The sequence below is a fragment of the Neophocaena asiaeorientalis genome, unplaced genomic scaffold, assembly GCF_003031525.2.
Source record: "Neophocaena asiaeorientalis asiaeorientalis breed wild unplaced genomic scaffold, Neophocaena_asiaeorientalis_V1.1 scaffold87, whole genome shotgun sequence".
Taxonomy (NCBI): domain Eukaryota; kingdom Metazoa; phylum Chordata; class Mammalia; order Artiodactyla; family Phocoenidae; genus Neophocaena; species Neophocaena asiaeorientalis.
Genome location: NW_020175432.1, coordinates 2,806,820 through 2,828,441, shown reverse-complemented (window position 1 = coordinate 2,828,441; position 21,622 = coordinate 2,806,820). Strand labels below are relative to the sequence as shown.

At 51.7% G+C, this 21,622-nt stretch overlaps 3 protein-coding genes across 5 annotated transcripts in view; 1 reads left to right on the top strand and 2 right to left on the bottom strand.

Annotated features, from left to right (window-relative positions):
• The first annotated feature begins 3,004 nt into the window (after window positions 1–3,004).
• On the top strand, window positions 3,005–6,807 carry LRRC25 (leucine rich repeat containing 25). 3 transcript variants are annotated; one of them, XM_024767542.1, is made up of 4 exons: window positions 3,005–3,194; window positions 3,708–4,507; window positions 6,375–6,551; window positions 6,681–6,807. In XM_024767542.1, exons 2-3 carry the CDS (start codon window positions 3,717–3,719, stop codon window positions 6,511–6,513), a joined length of 930 nt encoding a protein of 309 aa, XP_024623310.1. In that variant the 5' UTR covers window positions 3,005–3,194; window positions 3,708–3,716; the 3' UTR covers window positions 6,514–6,551; window positions 6,681–6,807. The 3 variants fall into 3 exon arrangements, with proteins under 3 accessions (XP_024623310.1, XP_024623309.1, XP_024623311.1); XM_024767541.1 differs by having other exon boundaries at window positions 6,375–6,807; XM_024767543.1 differs by having other exon boundaries at window positions 3,006–3,116; window positions 6,375–6,807.
• A 2,665-nt stretch (window positions 6,808–9,472) lies between these two features.
• On the bottom strand, window positions 9,473–11,726 carry GDF15 (growth differentiation factor 15). Its single transcript, XM_024767544.1, has 2 exons — window positions 11,415–11,726; window positions 9,473–10,244 (listed from the first exon to the last, which is right to left on the bottom strand). The coding sequence occupies exons 1-2, from the start codon at window positions 11,695–11,697 to the stop codon at window positions 9,601–9,603; spliced, it is 927 nt and encodes a 308-aa protein (XP_024623312.1). The 5' UTR covers window positions 11,698–11,726; the 3' UTR covers window positions 9,473–9,600.
• A 387-nt stretch (window positions 11,727–12,113) lies between these two features.
• Window positions 12,114–21,622, bottom strand: part of PGPEP1 (pyroglutamyl-peptidase I) — a 58,738-nt gene continuing 49,229 nt past the window's right edge. The window contains exons 4-5 of the transcript XR_003006227.1: window positions 12,971–13,157; window positions 12,114–12,213 (exon numbers count right to left, since the gene is read on the bottom strand). The gene's annotated coding sequence lies outside the window, so the exon portion shown is untranslated. The remainder of the gene's footprint in view (window positions 12,214–12,970; window positions 13,158–21,622) is intronic.

Sequence of the window (21,622 nt, the reverse complement as noted above, 5' to 3'; positions counted from 1 at the left end):
CTCTCACCCACTCTCGCCCCAGGGCCTTTACACAGGCCGTTCTACTCCCTGCATGCCCTTCCCCCACCTCCTTACTCAATAAGCCCCCTTATCCTTTGCGATAAACCCTCCCTTGATCATCCCATTAAAAAGTTGCCACCCTCCCTGCTTGCTTCCCAACTTTACTTTCTCTGCCACCTGTTACATATTTTTTAATTAATTAATTAATTTTTGGCTGCGTTGGGTCTTTGTTGCTGCATGCGGACTTTCTCTAGTTGCGGCGAGAGGGGGCTACTCTTCATTGCGGTGCATGGGCTTCTCACTGCGGTGGCTTCTCGTTGCAGAGCAGGGGCTCTAGGTGCACAGGCTTCAGTAGCCGTGGCATGCGGGCTCAGTAGTTGCGGCTCGCGGGCTCTCGAGCGCAGGCTCAGTAGTTGTGGTGCATGGGCTTAGTTGCTCCGTGGCATGTGGGATCTTCCTGGACCAGGGATTGAACCTGTGTCCCCTGCATTGGCAGGCGGGTTCTTAACCACTGCATCACCAGGGAAGTCCCATATTTTCTTGATAGATTCCGCATATTTCCAGCCTCCCCGACTACTACAAGAACTCCACGGGGATTGGGAGTTTGTCTGTTTTGTTCATGGCTGTATCTGCAGCTCCTAGACCAGTGCCTGGCACACAGTAGGAGCTTAATAATTGTTTGTGGAGGAAATGAATGAGTCTTTCCTTATTGTTTCATGGAGATCTATAATTTCATTTTCATGACTCTGTAGCACCTCCCAGGATAGATGAGCTGTTATTGATCTAACCAATCCCTTAGGTGGTTTCCAATTTTTGTTTTCATAAAACAAACAACGCTGCAATGAATCATCCTGTAGCTCTGTCATCTTTTTGCCTTAAAAATTTTTCTTTTCATTGAAGTATAGTTGATTTACAATATCTTATAAGTTTCAGGTGACTTTTTAAAAAAATTATGCAAAGTACACTTAACAAAAAATTTACCACTTTAGCCACTTTAAAGTGAACAATTCAGTGATTTTTAGTACATTCACAGTGTGTGCAACCATCATCCCTATTTAGTTCCAGAACATTTTTATTACCTCAAAAGGAAACCCCATCCCCATTAGCAGTCACTCTCCATATCCCCCTCCCCAGCCCCTGATAATCACTAATCTACTATCTGTCTCTGTGGATTTGCCTGTTCTGGACACTTTATATTAATGAAATCATACACTATGTAGCCTTCTGTGTCTGGCTTTCTTCACTCAGCATAATGTTTTTGAGGTTCATCCACATGTAGTGTGTATCAGAGCTTCATTCCTTTTTATGGCCAAATAATATTCACTGTATGGATGGACCACATTCAGTTTATCCACTCATCAGTTCCTGCCCCTGTCATTTTGTAAACATGAAAATCTTCAGGAGTCCCAGGAGTGGGATGCTGGATCAGTGGGCATGTGCATTCATAATTCCTGTGACAGGATGCCTTACATCGGGCTGCACTACAGATGCTCCCCCAGCAATGTGTGGGGTTGCTTGTTTCCCCACAGCCTGGCCAGCACGGGGTGTCAACACACTTTTGAATTTTTGCCCATCTGATAGATGGAATCAAAGAGTATCTCAGAGAGATGGAATCAAACAGTATCTCAGAGTTGCTGTGATCTGCTGTTTTTTACTAGGAGTGAGTATCTTTGGGTTGTTGAAGAACAAATTGTAGCCCTTCCCCAAAGTCTCAGTTCAAGACCTTTGACCATTCGTCTGAGTTTGGAGATGGAAAGCGGGCAGAGTCTGAGGAGAGGGGAAAGCGTGGGGGAGTAGACTCCAGCCTCCCAGAGTCCAGGAAAGACTCTTGACATTTATCCCATTTTACAGATGTGGAAACTGAGGTACCATTTTACAGATGTGGAAACTGAGGTACAGAACAGTTAAGGTCAAGCAGTGAGCCAGGGGCTGGAAAGGATTTGAACCTGGTCTGCCTGAAGCCCGGACCCCAGTGAGGTTGAGACTCTCTGCCAGCCTACCTGTACCCATTCCCTCCTCAATCTCTCTTGTGTCACTATCCCTCAGGTCTGACTCAGCTCCCCCTCTCCCTCTGGGACTCCAGGCTCCTCAAAAGGTTTGCCACCTCCAGACCCCGGACTCACTCCAGAAGAATCTTTTGACACAGTGCCCCTCCCCTGCTCACATACCTGCTTGGCCCTGGGAATAAAGCCCCACTCCTCCGCCTGGCTTTGGAGGCCTGTGCTGCCTCCCCAACCTGCCCATGTCACCAGTTCCTCCATTTAGTCTGTCCCTTCCAGCCACTCCTAACCACGCTGTCCCAGCCGGCCATGCTTTCTCAAGCTGCAGGACCTTTACTCCTGCTGTGCCTTCTGCCTGGAATCTGCAATGCATTCATTTCTGCCTTCCACTGCAACTCATCCTCCAAGCCCCAGACTCAACATCCCCCCCACCCAGGGAGCCCTCCTCACATCCCTCCTGCAGCATGGAGGCACGATTTGTACATGAGGAGAGCTCTGATCTTGTGGGAGAGGCTAGGAGCTTGGAAAGTCAAAGGCCGTTTGCCAAGGAATCCTTGGCAAACTCCTACTCATGTGTTGAAACCCCAATTCTAATGTCTCCTCTCCAGGAAAGCTTCCAGTACCCTGTCCCTCACTCTGGCCTTGACCTGACTCCATCAGACTTGGGGTGCCTGTGTCCGGTTCTGTCTTTCTCCGAGACTGGTTGCTCCTGAAGAAACTGGACAGGACTGAAGTCTCTTGGGGGCTCAGCATGGATGATGTTTGTTGAACGAATAAATAAATGCATGGGTTGGGAGTCAACTGAGCTGAGACCAGGAAGTGAGCTGATGAGGTAGCAGTTAGTTGGGGTGTTACTGGGGGACATGTAGTCATTGGGTTCCAGCAAGAAGGAAGCAGGCTGCCCCTGCCCTTCCCGTAAGAATCCTGGTCCTTGAGGCCTTTCAGCGGGGAGGGGGTGGGGGCGGGTCTCTGTATCTTCTTCATTCTTCCCCTCTGCACTTCAGCCGACACCAGTTCCTCTTCTCCTGAGTCGATGGGTACAGAGCCTGAGAAGCGCCAGGCACCGCAGTGGATCCGGATCCGCGGAGAGTCAGACCCTCTGACCCCCGCGTCCAGGTGAGCCACGACGCAGACCCTCGGCACCGGAGACTTCTAGCACGACCGAGGCCAAGGCTTGGCAGGGGGACCAGAAAGGTAGGACGGAGGCACTAGAACTTGGGTCTGTGCAAACCACAGCTGGCGGGACCCCGTCAGCAGCACCCCCCACCCCCACCTCCAGCCCAAGACTCCCAACAGCCTGCAGTTCGGAAAAGAAAGGCAGAGGGGCGGGGTCGTTTCCGGGGCAACGGCTCATTTGCATGTAGTCCCGACTTGGCCAGAGAGGGCTCCTGAAATGTTGGGGGAAATTGGGCAACTTAACCCGAAGGGGCTGATCTCAGAGAAGGGGCTGTCTGGGTCAGGTCTCCTCCTCGCCTTCCAAGCCCCTGAGGCATCCCGGTTAGGTACCCATTCCCCGGAAGGGGAGACTGAGGCAGGGGGCCAGAGCCAATCAAAGAGGAGCCACCAGCGGAAGGGCTAAGTTTTAACACTTCAGAAGTGGCCTGAGCTGCTCTCGGCTATTAAATATATATATAACAAACATAGGTGGCGAGGGGGAGGGTGACCCCAGACTGAGATTGGGGCTTGGATTCCGGTGTCTCCACCTAGGTTGCTTGTATGGGGGGCGCCCCGGTATGGGTGCTGTTGTTGCCGCTGCTGTTACTGCTCCATCCAGGCAGCCAGGAATTGTCGTGCCATGTGTCCTCGGGGGGCGTGAACTGGACCAGGGAGTTCACGGACACATGCCTGAACTTCAGCGGTCAAAACCTGAGCCTGCTGCCTCAGAACCAGTCTCTGCAGGCCAGCAGTATGCTTCATCTCGACCTGTCTGGGAATGGCCTTCGACAGCTCCCACCGCTTTTCTTTGCTCACCTGGGAAAGCTGCAGGTCCTGGATGTGACCAACAACCCCCTGGACCTCGTGGACAGGGCACTGGCCGAACACTGTGACCTGGACCTGAGGGCTGACTGCAGCTGTGTCCTGTTACCCTGGCACGAGGTCCGGCGGGACAACTGCTCTGGCCCACAGCCTCTGCTATGCCTGGATGTGTCCACCGGCGCCTGGCACAACGTCTCTGCCTTCTTGGAAGTGAGCTGTGCCCGTCCCCTGACCATGATAACCATAGGAGCGCTGGTGGCCAGTGGAAGCCTGTTCCTCATGCTTGCCATTGCTGGCCCAGTGCTGGCGTGGAGACTCCGTAGACATCGGGTAGGCAGTAGCCGGGGCATGAGAAAAATGTGGGCTGCTCAGAATGGTCCCAGGTGTGGCTCGGGCCAGCAGCCACGGTATAGTAGCCGGGGCCTCAGCCCTAAGCTCCCAGCAGCCACCCTGCCCAGATCTTCCACTTCTGACTATGAGAACATGTTTGTGGGCCAACCAGCTGCCAGGCACCAGTGGGCTGAACACAGGTGAGTGACCCACACACATCTGCTTGCAAGACTCTGGAGCCAGATGGCCAGGGTTCAATTCCCAGCTCTGCCTCTTACAGGCTGTGTGATCTTGGGCAAGTCATTTCCACCTCTCTGGGTCACCGTTTCTTCACCGATAAAATGGGGACAATAACAGCCCTCCACCTCATGGAGTTGGGATAAGAATTGAGTTCTTGTGTAGGAGACAAGTGTCCCTCTCATGACCTGCAAACCCGGCTTCTGGCTGCCAAGGATTGGGAGAGAGGAGGCAGTTGTTCAAGGCAGAGTCGGGGTTCTGCGGTAGCGGTCAGCGGCCTGGGCTCAGATGTCGTGTGACCCAGGGCCGTCTCTGAACTTCTGTTTCGGTCTCTGTAAAATGGGACAGCACTCCGGTCTCCTTCTGACACACAGGAGATGCTAAGAGAGCCATCTGTGTCTCTCTCTACCCCACAAAGCCCTGCCTCCAAAGTTGCCTGGGCTTAGATAGATGGGTTCAACTTTTCCAGGTTGGATGAGGGAGTGGAGGGGATTTCAGGGGGGCAGGCACAAGGAAGGGCAAAAACCTGGCAGTGGGAGAGAACAGAGAATCTGCTGTGGATGTGTTTTGAGAAGGCAAGACATCAGGGCTGAAGTTGGAGGGGGCTGGGAGGATCCAAGCAGGAAGGGAAGAGGGTCATGGCTGGGTTTTGCAGCAGCAGAATCTAAAAGGTGGGGAGGCCTGTGAGAGACTATTGGTTAGAAATAAGAGAATATGCAAAGCAGATGCAAATATGGCTCAAATGCAGAAGTGGGCTGAGGTAAGGAGTTGAAGGCACCACACTCCCTAAGGCAGCTTGTGTTCTGATGCTTGCCTCTGCCTCGCTGTCACCAAGACCTCAGGACCAGTCTCCTCTAAAAACACTGTTAAGAATTGGATGTGTCAATCCCAACCTACATTTTAAAGTTGCAGAGATGGAGGTTCTGGAAATTCCCTGGTGGTCCAGTGGTTAGGACGCTGTGCTTTCACTGGTGAGGGTGCGGGTTCAATCCCTGGTCGGGGAACTAAGGTCCTACGAGTCGTGCGGTGTGGCTGAAAAAAGAAAAAAAGAAAGAAAGAAATGGAGGTTCTGGAAGGCAGGGGAATGACATGCCCAAGGTCAGAAGCAGAAGCAAGAAACAAACCCTGAGTTCCATCCCCATACAACCATTTATGTATTTGGAGTAAATTATACTAAAGTACAGATGACTGATAGACACCATTTACCCAAAGTGGCCTTTTTTACAAGAGGATCGGGGGTGGAGGTGTTAGGATGTTCTGGAGGCAGGAAAGTTCTTCTCTGGGTGTCTTGCCCACCATAGCAAGACATTCCTAAGAAGCTACCTCCTCCCTGATCCATTTTGTGGATGGGGAAACTGAGGCTCAGAGATTTATTTTTGTATCAAGACCACAAATTCAGCTGCTTCTGGGGACCTGGTGAAAACATTTCCCATCTGAAGGGGCACTGGTTCAGCTCCAGCTACTTGTGTTCCTGTGGCTGGTGTGACTAGAGCTTCCAGTTTTTCAAGAGGAAAACAAAATCTAGAATTTCATGTAAAAAATGGGCAACAATTTCAACTTTAAGGAAGAAAAAAAACCCTACTATGACTCAGGGTCCTTGGACCACAGCGTTACAATGCTGAATCCACAGAATCTTCCCTGAATCAGTGCCCCTTACTTGCTTTCCTCACAGAAAGTTGGGCCAGGCTGGGAGAACACTGCCCCATGACTCACTTTTCTCATATGTAAATATTAGGAGTGGACTCAATCGCCCTGAACTACTTTGCCTCTCAAAGCTGATGTGCCTGCTCCCTGAATCCTACCTGCCCTCCCATCTGTCTGTCCCCACAGGCCTCACCCTTCAGAGGACAACGACTTCTACATGAACTATGAGAGCCGCCACCATGATTCCCAGCCTGTCTACTGCAACTTGCAGTCGCTGGGCCAGGCCCCATCGGATGAAGAAGAGTATGTGATCCCTGGGCGCTGAGCCTTCAACATCTCAAACTCCAGCCTACCCCCTTCCAGGTGACTTGGGGTACCCTGGATCTTCCCTGGCCTCAGTCTTCCCATCTGAGGAATGGGGCCAGGGAAGGATCATCCTTGAGGCCCCAGGGAGGCTCTGCAGCCCCCTCCCTAGACCACTCTGCTCCTCAGGCCACTCGGCTGCTAGAAGTGGAGAAGGAGAGACCCCAACACAGGGATGGGAGGGTCAACGTGTGAACTCTGTCGTCACCCTCCCGTTGGTGTGCAAGTATTGCCCAATAAATTCTGCGGGACAGATGAGGCTGCTGGGCTTCCAAGACGAGAGCTCTGGGACTCCCAAATTGCTCCCAACCCCCAGTCTCTCCCCTCTGTCACTCTCAGGCCCCCTTCTCAGGTGCCTGGTATCGTATCCAGACTTGCAGGGCAGCCCACACTAGCCTCAAAGGGATCCTTATAACTCATGAATGGGACTGCGCCCCTCCCCTGCTCACGCACACTCTATGGCTCCCCACTGCCCCCAGATTCTCAGCCTGGTGGTTGAGACCTGCGTGACCGAGCCCTGCCCAACCCACTGCCCTCTCCCATTCCTCTGCCCTTCTGGTCTGAGCCTCCTCTCCCTCAAGCTCACCTCCCTCCTGAAGCTTTCATTTTCTCATGTCATTTACCCATGCCTTTCCTTTTGCCCAGATTGCCACCCCCTTCCACGTTTTCTCACTCTTAAGCATCTAAATACAGATGCAGAACTCTGGTCTGGGCATCAGGAGGCATGGGTCCACTTCCTGACTCTGCCATTAACCCTCTGGGCTTCAGTTCCCCCATCTGTAAAACAAGGTGATTAAAATTGGCCTCTAAGGCTGGTTTAGCTCTAATACGCTGAGATACCTTAACTCATCCTTCAAGGCCCAGGTGCGATGCCAATGCCACTCTGAGAACCCTTCCCTGGTTCCTCCTCAGGCAGAGTTCATCACTCCCAGAGCTCAGTGTATTTCAAGAGTTTGTTCAAGCTCATGCCTCAGCTGGGTTTCCTGTCAGCTGCTCCCAGCCCGACTCCTGCCAAGCCCCCAAACTAGGGGAGACAGAGATGGACACAGACACCCCCAGTCCTGGGAGGTCAAGCCTGGGCCAGAAGGAGAGATGGAACGACGGTCCCCAGAGGGAGATGAATGAAGGAGCTTAAAAAGGGCTGTACGTAAGAGGGGAATCTGAAGTGTGTTTTGAAGGATGCATAGGTGTTCGAGAAGTAGAAAGGACAAGGCACACTGGGCAGGGGGACCAGCCTGGAGGTGTGAAAAGGCACACGGGCAGCAGTGTCCGGCAAAGGCAACATTTGATGTTTGGGGAGAAACTCAGTATGGCAGCTGCTACCTTTGGGTGATCTTGACATTGAGTTTAATTTTGAGGTTCCCTTGGCTTCCCCAACACCTGGGAGTGACCCAGGGTGGGAGAGGCAACCTATGAGCGTCTTCAGCTTCCTTGCACCCCTTGCATCCCTGCCCTAGACACTACTCGAGCCCCCACTCCTGCTGCCAAAAATCTGTCTTCCTCTGCTCACTAATGCATTGCCTGGGTTGACCTCTTTGCACGATTCTTACTACAGTCAGCCACTTATGATTTATACTCAATTTGTACTCATTTGTCCCTGCACTCAGCTGAGCTTGAATGGAGTGGTAAAATTTTGCCTACGTTGTTCCTTCGTGTCCTCAGTGCCCAGCCATGGCCTGGCACAAAGTGGGTACTCACTGAATACATTCAGGGGCACCTGCAGTCATTCAGATCTGCCTCTGGATGGTGGGGTTCACAGGGGACACATCTCACTCACTGCTGAAGCTGGGTGCTCTGTCCTCCAGACGCCCATGACAGTTCCTCAGGGTGAACAGGCAAGTGGGTGTGGGGAAGGGGCTGGGCTTGGTACATCTCAGCAATTCTAAGATCCTAAGGAGGAAAAGATATAACCTGGGAGATGTGGTGTGCATGAAAATGTTCTTCACAACTTACTTCTCCCTGCTCTTTTTTTTTTTAGTTAGTTAGTTAATTAATTTATTTTTGGCTGCGTTGGGTCTTCGTTGCTGTGCACGGGCTTTTCTCTAGTTGTGGCGAGCGGGGGCTACTCTTCATTGCGGTGCTCAGGCTTCTCATTGCAGTGGATTCCTTTGTTGCAGAGCGTGGGCTCTAGGCCTGCGGGCTTCAGTCGTTGTGGCACACGTGCTTAGTTGCTCCATGGCACGTGGGATCTTCCCAGACCAGGGCTCGAACCCATGTCCCCTGCTTTAGCAGGTGGATTCTTAACCACTGTGCCACCAGGGAAGTCCCTCTCCCCGCTCTTTTTATATGAAAGGATAAAGGCATGATTAACATGAAGGGAGGTGCCACAAACAGGAGAGGTAATGGGACTCTTCCAGGTCGGGGGCAGATTCACACACAATGCACGTGACTCTGGGCTGCCTGTGTTTGGAAAGGTGACCCCCATGGAGGGAGAGAGAGCAGGATGGCGATAGAGACAGGGCCAGATAATTACGGAAACAGGAGTACTGAGAGACCAGAAGAGATGGAGGGAGGCTGAGACCCAAAAGGGTCTCAGAAACAAAAGCAGAGGAATAGGGAGGTAGAGAAGCACAGAAACAGAGAGAGGGATGTCCCCGGCTGTGCTTGAGGAGCATTGGCATCGTGACCACCGTCCAATCTCTTGGCATCCCCAAGAACATCCTGCCACCCATTCCCCGGACTGTTCCAATCATCTCATATCAGCTCCCCTGAGGGAACTGAGGCCAGCGGGGGTGGGCTCTTCCCAAGGTCACCAGCTCCATCCTGGACACCACAGGGGTCAGGTCAGACAGCTTCATTTTTATTACCAGAGTTTTCCATAAACGCACACCCTGTCAGACCACGCCTCCCCAGACCTCCAGTCCCCAGGCAGATCACCCCAATAAATTAATAATAAATACAAACATAAATACATAGGTTTGGGCCAGGAGGGAGCAGACAGCAATGGTTAGGAATCGGGTATTTCAGGTTCCACGAGCCCATCAGACAGACAAGGACAACTGAAGTCATTTCCATTGCATTTGTGCCGTAAGTGAAGGACCAGGGCTGCTCACACGCAGTGGCAGTCCTTGGCCACGAGGTCGTCGAAGGGCGTGAGTGACACGCGGCCGTCGCTGTCTTGGTGCATGAGCACCACCGGATCGTAGCTGGCTGGCACGCAGCATGGGGCAGGCGCAGCATCAGGGTTCAGACCATGCAGGCGCGCTTGCATCTGCGCGTGCGTGTTAGCCGATCGGAAGTGGCTCGGGCACGCGCCGGTGCACATGCGCACGTCCAGCTCGCGCGGCGCCAACACCCAGTCAGCCCAGCCCAGGTCCTCGAGCGACGCGCGCAGGCTCTGCAGGCGACAGCAGCGCCCCTCCCCTAGCGGGCAACCGTCCCGGGTGCGAGCATGCGCGTGGCGTCGCCCCCTGGTGGCGCTTGTCCGCCAATGCAGCTCAAGCTGGGGCTGTGCAGAAGACAATGCCTCCAGCAACTGGTCCGGTCGCGGCAACGCTCGCAGGCGTATTGCGGGAGCCCGGGAGCTTCCGAGGCTGAGCTGACGCTGTAGTGGCCGCGTCACGTCCCACGAGCTCCGCGCCTTCGGGGACAGCCGGAGAAGGGCCCTTTGCAGGCGGGAGGCTGCAGGGAGCCCCTCAGTTAAGTCGACCCGGGGGATGCGCAGGTGCAGGTGGCCGCCTGGTCCAAGTCGCACTATGGGAGAGAGGGAAACCAGTCATTCACGGGCCTACTGTGTGCCGGGCGCGGGGTGGTGGTGGTGTGTGTGTGCCCATTTCCTCCGACACCCCAAGCTAGATCTTACCTCAGGGCCTTTGCACAAGCTACTTCCTCTACCGGCCACACTCCTCCCTGAATCTCAGCATGGCTGGTTACATACCACTCCAGCCTGCCTAAAATTGGCACCGACCTATTTTATTTGGTTGTCTATTATTTGCCTCCCCCACCAGAATCTCAGCGGGGATTTCTGTCTGCTTGGTCACCACTGTGCCTGACACATAGCAGGTGCTTAGTTAACGAGCTACTGTGTTTTCAACTCTCTGGTTTCCTCCATATCTGAGAAACGAAGGGTGTCTGGCTCCCCAGGATTCTCATACCTCCAGGCTGGTACAGATGTTGGGGATACTGGGGAGACTGAGGTTTGAGGGCTCGCAGCCCAGTCACTAGGCTCAGAGAGAGGGAAGTTTTCCTGGAGTCCCACAGCACAAGTGGGATTAGGGCGGGATAAGAGCTCTTCCTTCTGGCCTGACATCCTCCCCTCAACTCCCAGTTCCTAGCGCAGCCCACATCTCCTTGCACCCCCTCCATCCGCTGGAGGCTCGGTGGAGGGCGTGAAAATACTCCACTCCCTCCCTAAGGTACCAGTCACGTGCAACTTTAGCAGTGCCTTGGCGCGCGATTGCATCAGATTCGGAACCAGCCCAAGCAGGTTCTGCGCATCTCTGTGCACCACTCTGTCCCTTCCCCCGTCCCGCCCTTCCGCCGGACCCCTGGATCCTTCCCACTGGAAATCCCCCTCCAACCCTTTCCTCACATCCAAGAGCAGGGACCACGTCCCCTCGCCCAAACTTGTCTCTGGGTTCTCCGGACTCTTTGAGTCTTCAGTAGAGCCTCTGGATTCTCTGGCCTTAGTTTCCCCATCTGCCACCCGGGGAGGTGTTGTAACATCTCAGGTTGGCTAAGCCTCGCCTGGTCCTGATGCAAACCCAGCCTTTAGTTCCCCCATCAGCCTCGAGGGGTGACTTTCTTGCCGGGTTCACGGATGGGAAAACTGAGGCTCGGCGGCAGGTCTAGGGCTCTATGTCTGAGAACCACTGGTTAAATGATGGGAGCTGCCCAGGGTGGGGTCTCCGAGATTTTACTCACGCTTTGGAGTGACTACCAGGACTTGAGGAAGGGGAATGAGGTCCGGGTTCAAGTCTTCCCGGGTCTGGTTCGCTCGAAGCCGGGTCAGCAAATCTTCGTAGCGTTTCCGCAACTCCCGGAATCTGGAGACATCAGGACTGGAGTGCACGTTTGAGGGTCCCGGGAAAGTGGGGAGGTGCTCCTGGGCCAGAGATAGGGCGCCTTGCGACGGCAGCCAGGAGAACATGAACAGCATCAGCAGCATCGGAGAGCAGTGTGGTGGTGTCGGTCTCTGCCCTGGCATGGCTGTGTTAGTTAAGCTCTAAGCTGGGACTGACCGGACGCTGCTGGACTAGCCTTTATAGTCCCCGGACTTTGTCCGCCCCCGCCTGCCTGGTCCCGCCCACCGTGGGTGCAGAGTAAACACTCCAGGGACCACAACTGGGCGGGGTCTTCGGCTGCTTTTCAGGGGGCAGTGCTTTCTGATGGGTAGGAGCTCCTAGGTATGCTGGGAAATCCCCCTCAGGAGCCTCTCTGAGCCTCAGTATCCTCTTCTGTGAAATGGGGACATCATCCCAGCTTGGTGGACTGGAGGGAAGAATAATTTTCTCAAAAAAGATTTATTACTATGTGCTAAACTCCACAACAGGAGCTTAAGGGATGAAGTGGCTTTCTTCCCTGATGAGATTCCTGCTCTCCCCTCTTTGCTTAGGGTCAAAGGCTGAAGATAGTGAAAAACAAAGGGAGCAGAGGGAAAAAACGGCCAGAAAGTGCAACCTGGGGCAAACCATTCCTCTCCATCACACCTCTATTTCTTCATCTGGAAAATAAGGAAGGATTGAGACTTTCACTGGAGAGAAGGTCAAATGAGGTGTAAAGGACAGGACCAGGCACATAGCAGGTGCTTGATAAACTGGGTGTTTTTGCAGTTACTCATCTTCAGCTGGGGAACTCCTATCCATTCCTCAAAACCCTACTCAGAAAGCCCCTCCTCCAGGAAGACTTCTCTGACGTTTCCTTTCCAGGCTCAGCAGGGTGCTTCCAACCCCATGCCTTCCTCCAGCCCAGCCCTGACCCCACAGCGCTGGGAGTGTGTGTGCTTGCTTGTCTCTGTCTGCCCCAGACTGGGGGTTTCTTGAAGGCTTGGGCAGGGATGAAGCTACTCTGGGCCCCCATCCTTTGGCTGGGCCTGAAGAAGAGGTGGCAGAGAATTGGGGTGCTGGGGCCTGGGGCAGTGAAGGCTGGTATCAAGTCCAGCCACCAGAGGATAGAGGGGTAGAGGGTGCCCCAGGAACATCCTTTCTCCTGGGGTACCCAGCCCTTGCTCTACTGCTCAGGACTCCTGGCCCCAGGCATCCATCCCTGTGCCTACTCCCAGCTTCCTGGCCTCAGGATGGGCCACTGTGCAAAGCAGATCGTGGGGGTGTGTAAAGTGTGACGGGGTGTGTGCAAGCAACAGATACAAGGAGGGGTGTCACACAGCAAGGCTCCTACTGGAGAAATGGAGTCCAGGCCCTCCCCACCTCCAGCTGTGTGAGTCCCACCAAGCCTCTGGCTCCACTGGGTCTCAGCCTCACCTTCTGTCAGTGGGATTATCGACCAGCTATGGGGGTGGAGGGCTGAGGCTCTCGATGTGATGCCCCGGGCATTCAGCAGATGCTTAGTAGAGACGTCTCTCTGCTCACGTCACCATCATGTCCAACTGACTGCAGCTGGTTGGGAGGCTGGACCAGTCCTCTTCTTTCCATGGGACTCATTTCCTTTCTAGGGATAAGGAAACAAAGACTCTGAGGGGCAAGTAAGGTGGGTAGAGTTGTAGGGGACGATCTCACCATAGGATCTTGCACGTGTCCACACAGGCCACGCAGACCTCATCTGAGTCTTGTCAGAATGCCTGGGTGCCCTGGGAACCCAGAGTTTGGAGGCCTGGGGGGAGTTTCTCGGAAGCCGTTACCACTCACCTCCTTACCTCTCTTGGAAAGCTGTCATGGGACAGCTTCTCATGCCTCCCAGGTATGAGCCTCCCCAGGAAATTAACAGAAAATTCAACTTTTAAAGTGAACAGGACTTCCCTGGTGGAGCAGTGGTTAAGAATCCGCCTGCCAATGCAGGGAACATGGGTTCGAGCCCTGGTCCAGGAAGATCCCACATGCCGCGGAACAACTAAGCCCATGCGCCACAACTACTGAAGCCCGCACGCCTAGAGCCCATGCTCCGCAACAAGAGAAGCCACCGCAATGAGAAGCCCGCACCCCGCAACGAAGAGTAGCCCCCGCTCGCCGCAACTACAGAAAGCCCGCGCGCAGCAACGAAGACCCAATGCGGCCTAAATAAATAAATAAATAAATTTTAAAAATAAATAAATAAAGTGAGCAATTGAGTGGCATTTAGTACATTCACAGTGTTGTGAAACCACCACCTGTGTCTAGTTCCAGAATATTTTCATCACCGCAAAAGGAGACCCCGTCCCCATTAGCAGTCACTCCCCATCCCCCCTCCCCCAGCCCCTGGCAGCCACTAATCTGCCTTCTATCTCTATGGATTTGCCTGTTCTGGACATTTCATATTAAACATTCTTTCCCCACATGAACAATTCTCTGACACCAGCTGGGTGTCCTATAATTCAACTCAGTTATAGCACTGTCTACCCAGAGATAGCATCAGACCCCATGGCTTAAGGGCTCAGTATACCACAAGACTGCCCTCCACCACCCCTCTTTAGATGCCAGTCACAAGTCCAGGTGGTCACCTGTACTTTTGACCAATGGCTATAAATCAGAGGTTTCCATAATCCCTTCCTTGGGTTTGATTAATTTGCTAGAGCCAGTGAGAGAACTCAGGAAACCCATTCACTCACTAGATTACAGGTTTATTACAAAGGATATTAAAGGAAAGGGAGGGACTTCCCTGGTGGCGCGGCGGTTGAGAATCCACCGGCCAAGGCAGGGGACACGGTTCGACCCCTGGTCCGGGAGGATCCCACATGCCGTGGAGCAACTAAGCCCTGCGCTGCAACTACTGAGCCTGCACTCTAGAGCCCGCGAGCCACAACTGCTGAGCCCGCGTGCCACAACTACTGAAGCCCACGCACCTAGAGTCCATGCTCCACAACAAGAGAAGCCACCGCAATGCAAAGTCCGTGAACCGCAACAAAGAGCAGCCCCCGCTCGCCGCAACTAGAGAAAGCCCGTGTGCAGCAACGAAGACCCAACGCAACCAAAAATAAATAAATTTATATTAAAAAAAAATAAAGGAAACGGATCAACAGCCAGATGGAAGAGATGCATAGGGCAAGGTATGTGAAAAGGGCATGGATTTTCCATGTCCTCTTCCAGCGCACCACCCTCCCAGCACCTCTGCATGTTCATCAACCCAGAAGCTCTCCAAAGCCCATCCTTTGGTGTTTTATGGAAGCTTCATTACATAGGCACAGTTGACTAAGTCATTGGCCATTGGTGATTGAACTCTAGCTCCAACCCCTCTTCCATCCCCGGCATTGGGGGGTATGGGGAGGTTGGGGCTGAATGTTCCAACCCTCTAATTGCATGGTTTGTGCTCCTAGCAACCAGCCTCTATCCTTGAGTTGTTTTTCAAAAGTCACCTCTATAACATAACGAAAGACACCTTTATCTCTCTCTTCACAGGAAATCCCAAGGGTTTTAGGAGCTCTATGCCAGAAATGGGGTGGAAGACCACATGTATATTTCTTATTATAAGTCACAATATCGCATATATAAACGGAATCGATCTAAACGGCAGCATGTGGCCTTTTAGATCTGGCTTCTTTCACTCAGCGTGTTTTCAGGGCTCATCTATGTTGGAGTGTGTATCAGTGCTTTTCTCTTTTTTATGACTGAATAGTATTCCAGCATATGAAGGCACCACACTTCATTCATCCGTTCATCCGTTGATGGTCATTGGGTTGTTTCCACCTTTTCAACTATTGTGAGTAGTGTTTTCTCAAACACATACATGAAGATTTGAGGACCTGTTTTCAATTCTTGTGAGGTTGTACCCAGAAAGGGAATTGCTGGATCATATGATCATTCTATGTGTAACTTTTTGAGGCATCACAAAAAAGTTTTCTACAGCCCTCTGCCTTTTTATTTATTATTTTATTTTATTTTATTATTATTATTTTTTTGCAGTACGTGGGCCTCTCACTGCTGCGGCCTCTCCCGTTGCGGAGCACAGGCTCTGGATGCGCAGGCCCAGCGGCCATGGCTCACGGGCCCAGCTGCTCCACGGCATGTGGGATCCTCCCGGACCGGGGCACGAACCCGTGTCCCCTGCATCGGCAGGCGGACTCTCAACCACTGCGCCACCAGGGAAGCCCTGTCTTTTTATTTTTAAATTTTTATCAAGATATGACTTACAGAAAGCAAAAAGGCCTAATCTTAGGTGTTGAGTTCGATGACATTTCACATAACCACCTCCCGAAATGAGGTTCCAGAACACTCCCAGCTCCATCACTCTCCCTACCTTCAGATAACAGCTGTGTCCACCTCTGTTACCATGGATGAGTTTGCCTGTTTCCTAACTTGATGTAGACAGAACCAGCCAGTACATCCTCTTTTCTGTCTGGTGACTTTCACTCAACACCATGGCTGTGAATGGCTGTGTTCTTCCCCTATTGTGTGCCTTGTTCTTTTTCCTTGCTGTATAGTATTCCACTGTGCATGTCCAGTAGTGGAGCTGCTGACTCATGAGTGGGTGTCTGTCACTTTACGAGCAGGACCAGTAATTAGTTCCCTTTATTCCTGGAACTTCACAAGGGGACACAGCCCGTGGGTGGTCCCTAGGGACAGGAAAGGATGACATTAGCTCCATGGTGGTTTCCACTTCACCAAATTCTGGAATGCTGGCAGCCAGGCCGATCTGGCTCCCCTTCACAGCATTGTTAGCCGATGACCTCATGGCCAGTCCCATGGCCAAGCTGGGAGGAACAGTGGGGCAGGCCGCAGGCAGCCAGCCAGTGATGAGCTCAGTCGGCCGGGACCCTGCATTCCTCACTGGCAGCTTCCACGAGTCCCAGAGGCCACGCCACGGCAGAGGTAAACAGAGCACAGAGGCCGGGGGTCAGGCTGTTCCCTCCACTTGGCTTAGCTCCCAACCTCCTAGAATTTTTCCTCACTTCCTTCTGTTGGCCGTAGGCACCCTCATCAGACACACGCAACACGCAAGAAACAACCCAAACCCAGTTGTTGGTTTCTCATTATGTGAGGCAAACACAGTCATGACACAAGATCCAGAAGAGGTGAAAAAGCAGGTTATTAAAAAATCTCTGAGTTCGAAGGACAAGGAGAACTGCTGTCCTGTAGCTGTGAACGTCCCTCCAGGCCAAAATGTTGCCTGTGTCATCGATGGGGGTCCACAGGCAGCCTGGGTTCAAATCATGGCTTAGTCCTTGAGATGCCAAGCAGATTTGGGAAGCATTACTAATCTCTCCAAACCTGTTTCTCAGTGCAGCCTGTTTCTCAGTATTACCCTCTTATAGGGCAGCACTGAGTAGATGAAGTTGGATTGGAGCTACACTCCCCAGAGCTAATAACTATTGGTATTATGGGTAATTGGCCAATAATGTCTCAGCTTCAGCTGGAGTTGAGCTCAGATAGGTCTGGGCAAGCTTACTTAGAAAGAATGGCCCCCACTGGCAAACTCCTATTTACCTCTTAAACCCCAGTTTGATGCCCCATCTTCCAATAAGACTTCCTTGTTCTCTGCCTGGGTTCCCTCAGGCTGAGGGGCCTCCCTCTGGCCTCATCCTGACCACACAAGGCTGGAGGGTCTGAGTCTGGCTCTGTGCCCTGTCAGACCAGAGCTTTCTGGGACCAAGTCCCAGTATCATTATGTTAGTTTCCTGTGGCTGCCATAGTAAATTGCCACAAACTGGGTAGTTTAAAACAACAGAAATTTATTCTTTCACAGTTCTGGAAGCCAGAACTTTGAAATCATAGGTTGGCAGGGCCTTGCTCCCTCCAAAGGCTCTAGGGGAGGAGGCTTCCTTGCCTCTTCCAGCTTCTGGTGGCCCCAGGTGTTCCTTGGCTTGTGGCTGCATCACTTCAATCTCTGCCTCTGACTTCCCATGGCCTTCTCCTCTTCTCTGTCCATCCCTCCTCTTCTCTAAGGACACCTGTCAGTATGCAGTAAGTCTCCTACGTGCAAACGAGTTCCATTCTGAGAGCACGTTCATAAGTCCAATTTGTAAGTCCAACAAAGTTAGCCAACGTACCCAACTAACACAATCGGCTATATAGTACTCTACTGTAATAGGTTTATAATACTTTTCACACAAATAATACATACAAAACAAACAAACACACAAAAATAAAGAAAACATTTAAAATCTTACAGTACAGTCCCTTGAAAAGTACAGCAGTCCAGTACCACAGCTGGCATACAGGGGCTGGCATCAAGTGAACAGGCAAGAAGAGTGACTGACTGGAGGAGGGAGAGGAGGTGGGAGATGGTAGAGCTGAGGGATCATCAGCAATAGGAGACGGAGGGCAAGCTGCAGTTTCACTCACGCCCCACGTTGATGGAATGTATGTTCGCATCTTCGAAAGTTCGCAACTTGAAGGTTCATATGTAGGGGACTTACTGTATTTAGGGCCCAGTGTAAATCCAGAACAGTCTCATTTCAAGATCTTTAACTTAATTACTTCTGCAAAGACCCTTTGTCCAAATGAGGTCACATTCACAGGGACTGAGGGACCTGTATCAGCTCATCAAGGGAGGTGTGGTCCAGAGAAGGGCCATGAAAGTCCCTGAGAAGCATCACAGCAGTGAGTGATGGCGATGGTGTGGAGAGACACCTACACCTGCAGCAAAGGGTGGAGCAAAGAATAAATACCAGGGGAAAAATTTTGAGCACCTACTGTTACCAAACTGATCTCGGGTCAGCTCACCCTACACGCAACAAAGCCAATCTACGGACACCAGCTTGTGTTGAAGGAAAGCACAACGTTTATTGCAGGGCACCAAGCAAGGGAGCGGGAGACCAGCCTCCAATCCACTCCACCTTGGCCCCTGAGTTAGGAGTTTTTTTAAAAGGGGAAGAACAAAGAGGCTGAAATTAATCATCTTGTGACATTTCTGTTTTTTGATTTTTTTTTGCGGCACGTGGGCCTCTCACTGTTGTGGCCTCTCCCGTTGCGGAGCACAGGCTCCGGATTTGCAGGCTCAGTGGCCATGGCTCACGGGCCCAGCCGCTCTGCGGCATGTGGGATCTTCCCAGACCGGGGCACGAACCCGTGTCCCCTGCAATGGCAGGCGGACTCTCAACCACTGTGCCAGCCAGGGAAGCCCCTCTGTTTTTTTTTTTTAATCAGAATTGTACCCATTCTTTTCTTCTTCTTTTTTTAAATATTTATTTATTTGGTTGCACTGGGCGTTAGTTGCAGTGCTTGGGCTCCTTAGTTGTGGCATGTGAACTCTTAGTGGCAGCATGCATGTGGGATCTAGTTCCCTAACCAGGGATTGAACCCATGTCCCCTGCATTAGCAGGTAGATTCTTAACCACTGCACCACCAGAGAAGTCCTGGAGTACAAAGAGTCTTAACTACTGTGCCACCAGGGAAGCCCTTTTTTTTTTTTTGTGGTACGCGGGCCTCTCACTGTTGTGGCCTCTCCCGTCGCGGAGTACAGGCTCTGGACGCGCAGGCCCAGCAGCCATGGCTCACAGATCCAAACGCTCTGCGGCATGCAGGATCCTCCCGGACCGGGGCACGAACCTGTGTCCCCTGCATCGGCAGGCGGACTCCCAACCAATGCGCCACCAGGGAAGCCCTGTGACATTTCTTAATCGTAGTTTCAGGCATCAGGATATGTCCGGTTTACGATTCTCTGGCCAGGTGGTCCATGGCCCTGGGGTCTGTGAGCCCATCTCGCCCTGGAGAAACAAGCTGAGTTTGTATGTTAGCGATGTTATCTGCAATAGCCATTTTGGTACATTAACGATGTTATCAACATCAGCAATTTTAATCATCTGACTCTGGTTGATTAGTGTTCAGTTAGCACAGGATTGAGGTCAGACGGGACAAGAAAGGGAATGAAGTTTGGGATCGAGGGATTAATCCTAAACTTGGTAAGGGAACTCGGTTTTAGGGGAGCTCAGTTTCACTGCTATGTGTCTGGCACATAAGACATAATCATTATAAGACCTGATGGGGGTGGATGATGATCTTCACAGGTGACAACCTGAGGCCGGAGAGGCATTGTGCCAAGGCCAGAAACCAGTGAAGCTGGGCTTGAAGCCCAGGCCAGCCCCCTAGCCTGCTCTGTCTCCCCCAGAGCCTCTAAAAAGAGGGGATCTGGCCACCCTCAGGGGCCGGCATGAGATGTGGGGCAGCGAGGAGGAAGACGAATTCTCCCTCTACCCTTCTGAGTTCTTGGCTGAGACCCCGTGGAATAAAAGACAGACTAGCAAGAGAAAAACACACAGAAATTTAACATGTATATCTCGTGTATATATGGGAGATACAGAGGGAAACTGAGTAAAACTCCCCAAGGGGGCCCCAGCCACTCCCTTAAATACCATCTTCCGCTAAAGACAAAAGAAGGGTGCTGGGCCTGGGGTGGGTGTTGAGGCCAATTCTAGGAGGTGACCAGGAAAAGCACAGTGAACAAGGGTAGGATTCGTTCTGCAGGTTTTAATTTGTGCTCTCTCCACTGATAAGATTCTCCAGGGATTTAAAGCCAGGCTCTTCCTCCTCGTACAGAGAGGGAGACACACTTAACAAATGGAGACTTCTTTTATAAATGTAAATGCCCCTTACAAAAGCATAACTTCTACTCTGTTTTCAGAGTTTCTCCTGTACCTGCAGTTTCTCAAAAGAATCTTTATGCCAAAGAGGCAGGCTCTGGAGTGGCACCTTCTGCTACCTTTCAGATGGGACTGATGAAATTGCAATGTGGGGCATATGATGGGCTTGCAATACCTGGGCATTGTGGGAAGAACCCAGGCTCAGGGAAGGGAGATCCAGGTTCGAATCCTGATCATGCCAGTTCCTGGCTGTGTGACCTTGGGCAGGTGGCTTGGCCTCTCTGTGCCACTCTTCCTTCAATGTCCTGAGTCCTGGACAGGCCACAGCTGTGAGGATCCACAGGTCTTTCTCCTTGTGCTCACGTGAGAAGTGCTTTAAAGGAACTCATCTATTCATTTATCCATTCACTCCTTCATCCATTCGCTCCACAGATATTTCTTTAACATCTATTATGTGCCAGACCTCCTTTCAAGTAGCAAAAGAAAAGTCTCTAGGCATGGGAGGAGTAGAGGAAAGGGTGATTCTGGCAGGGGAACACAGCATGTTCAAAGACCCTGAGGTCAGACAGGCAATTCCAGGCACCAGGCTGGCAAAGGAACTTGAAAGCTGACGCAGGCCCATGAGGCCATTCACAGCAGACAAGACTGGTTCAAATCCGAGTTTGGCTTCTCCTTGGCTCTGTGGCCCGGGCAAGCAAGCACTTCACATCCTAGAATCTTTTCCTTGTCAAAGGTAGTTTTCCTCACCTGGAGAGGTTTTTTTGCAGCTCTTCACAGTCAAGGTAAGTTTTAAAAAAAATCTGTGAGCATATGTGAATGCACCCCCAAAGGTGCCCAACTGATGGCCGGGGTTACTTGAGCAAAGTCACTTTTAGTTTATTTTATTATTAAAACAATTAAAAAATTATTTTCCATTATGGTTTACTACAGGATACTGAACGTAGTTCCCCTATGCTATGCAATAGGACCTTGTTTTTAAATAAATTTTTTAATTGTGGTAAAATACATATTACATGAAATGTATCATTTTAACCATTTAAACATGTGCAACTTCGTGGCATTTAGCACATTCTCAGCGTGGTGTAACCATCACCATTATCTATTTCCAGAACTTTCCCATCACCCCAAAAGGAAACCACATCCCCATCAGCAGTCACTCCCCACGGCCCCTCCTCCAGCCCTTGGCAGCCACGGAAACTGGCCCCAGAGAGTTGACAGAAGCAGAAGCCTAACAGGAATTCTTGAGCTCGTCTTGTAGAGCAACAGATAGGGGAACAGCTTGTTGAAACCCCTCTGCTTGTAAACTGTCTTCACTGATTAAGCTTGAGTTAGTTATTTTTTCTTTCATTCTTTTCTTCCTCTTTTTAATTGCATACCTTCCCAGAGTCACGTAGCCCAGTTGTTTTACAGGAACTTGGAGTCAGCTCTTGTTCAACTAAGGCTGATGGGGACCACTGACCCCAAA